Source organism: Mandrillus leucophaeus, unplaced genomic scaffold (genome assembly GCF_000951045.1).
Source record: "Mandrillus leucophaeus isolate KB7577 unplaced genomic scaffold, Mleu.le_1.0 Scaffold1067, whole genome shotgun sequence".
NCBI lineage: Eukaryota > Metazoa > Chordata > Mammalia > Primates > Cercopithecidae > Mandrillus > Mandrillus leucophaeus.
The window spans coordinates 243,443-245,733 of NW_012098843.1; the positions used below are offsets into that span (position 1 = coordinate 243,443).

The window sequence follows — 2,291 nt, forward strand, 5'->3', positions numbered from 1 at the left end:
AAATTAGTGGTCAATTGGCCTTAGAGGGACCCCAGAGCCACTTAATAACTAAGGTATATAAACAGACCACAGGTGTATGAACAGCTGAATTCTACTCCACTTTTGCTTTGACAAAGCAGAATGCTGTAATTTTTTAGACTTAAAACTTTGGGTTGGGCGCAGCGGCTCACACCTGTAATCCCAGCACTTTGGGACACCGAGGCAGGTGGATCACGAGGTCAGGAGATAGAGACCAGCCTGGCCAACATGGTGAAACCCCATCTCTAATAAAAATACAAAAATTAGCTGGGCATGGTGGCACGCGCCTGTAGTCCCAGCTACTTGGGAGGCTGAGGCAAGAGAATCGCTTGAACCCGGGAGGTGGAGGTTGCAGTGAGCCAAGAATGCACCACTGCACTCCAGCCTGGTGACAGAGTGAGACTCTGTCTCAAAAACAAAACAAAACAAAACAAAACACCTTCGGCCGTAGATCTGGTAAGTGATGCTACTACTAAAACTCTTTTCTAAGGAGTTTGAATTATCAAAAAACACAAAAACCAAATTTCTACAATGTTGATGATACAAGAGAGGTAGCAGGTAACATTTCCTGACTACTTACTATTTGCAAGGTACTGTTTTAAGTGTCTTACACATAAGTTATCTTATCAACTCTCTTATCAACCCTAGGTGTAGGCACTATTACCTATATGCAGGTAACAGATAAAGACCTTGAGCCTTAAAAAATGTAAGTAACTTTTACATGAACCCTCAAGCAAGCACTGCAGTCAGAATTTGAATCCAGATCTGACTCCAAAGTCAGAACCCTGAATACCATGGTTCTTCTACATCGTATCCGCTACTTGCAATGGGGAAGACTTAGCCATAGCTTCTCTTCCTACAGACTGATGATCTTGAAACTCCCCCAAATTAAAAATATTATTTTGGATATGTGCAAGCAGTATGTTAAAACAGGTAATCAAGCCTATGAGAGCTGTAAGTACCTACTGTTGAGAAGAAAAAACTACAACGAAAAGGATATTTTAAATATTTTTGTATGCTGCTGACATAACAAGAATACTCACTGTGATAAACCAATAGGAATTGACTCTGTAAACCAACTTGGATAAGAAGCCAAGCTGATCCACTGGTGCCAGAACATGAAGGTGCAAGTGGGAAATGGAACAGAATGGTGGCATATGAAAACCCATCCTAAAATAGAAAGGAAAGAGATGATTGACAAACCAGTTTTAAAATAGTTTAAAGTCATTTTTCAGGTGGAAACACATAAATTTTAACGAGATCCAAAACAAGTTCCTAAGGTAAATAGACTGTCACAAATCTCATTGTTTCTTTTTATGCACTTCTGAGGATTCACACACTTCCTCTTCTTTTCATGTTGAAGTTTGTAGTAACATAAGCTCATCATCAAGGAAGGCCTTAACAGCATATTACGCCTTAGTATAATCTTTATGAATTCTGAGTTGGCATAATGTCATATCACTTCAGTCTTCATCATCTTAAGCTTTCATTCCCTTAAGATACGCCCTTGCAATGAATTTTTTAAAACATCACTGGACAATCAAGTAGTTGTGTTCATTTATTCAATACATAGCCAGTAGATGGCACACTTTTTCCTTTAATAAAGTACTCAGACATTTCCTACCAAACCAACAATATTTCAGTAGTGAGATTAATTATGTCATCATAAAAAAACTTTCATCATCACCCAGGTTTCTTGGTTAATACTTAAAATAAGTTACATGATAATGATAATTATGTGCTTTCTAAAAGATACACGAGAATTCCTTTAAATGGTTACAAAGTTTTTAAAATATGATTTAAACTCTTAAAAATAAGCTTACAAAAAGTTTTGCAAGTCCACCTATGCTCAGCAGAGCAAGACACACCTGTAACAATAATCAAAGCCCAAAAATATTTGCCTGTTCAAGGTATCAGTGAGTGGAAGTGTGGAAAGGAGGCATAGGAGAAGTGCCATACTGCAGCAGTGATCCTCTGGGACTACCAATGTGGAGTCAGATATGCAGTACATACTTTGAAATTTCCACCACTACCTAGAAGAGGAGACTAGGTTTTCTTTCTGCCAAACAGTCATATAATGTAGAATCAAGTAATCTAGAAGCTTGAAGCAACTCAAAGTTTCACTCAATCTTTTCATCTTAAAGATGGCGAAGCCATGATCCAGAAAGTTTAAAATATTCCCAAGGTCACAAAGTTAGACAGTCGTGGAGCTGGAGTTGAGACTCAGGGCTCTCGAATCTTTGTCCAATGTTCATTCTTCTAATAAGCATCCT

General features: G+C 38.2%; 1 protein-coding gene across 1 annotated transcript in view; it reads right to left on the bottom strand.

The window, feature by feature from the left end:
• Nucleotides 1–1,019: 1,019 nt before the first annotated feature.
• HINT3 (histidine triad nucleotide binding protein 3) overlaps nt 1,020–2,291 on the bottom strand; it is a 19,627-nt gene continuing 18,355 nt past the window's right edge. The window contains exon 3 of the mRNA XM_011985094.1: nt 1,020–1,195. Within this exon, the coding sequence (XP_011840484.1) occupies nt 1,020–1,195 (176 nt within the window). The remainder of the gene's footprint in view (nt 1,196–2,291) is intronic.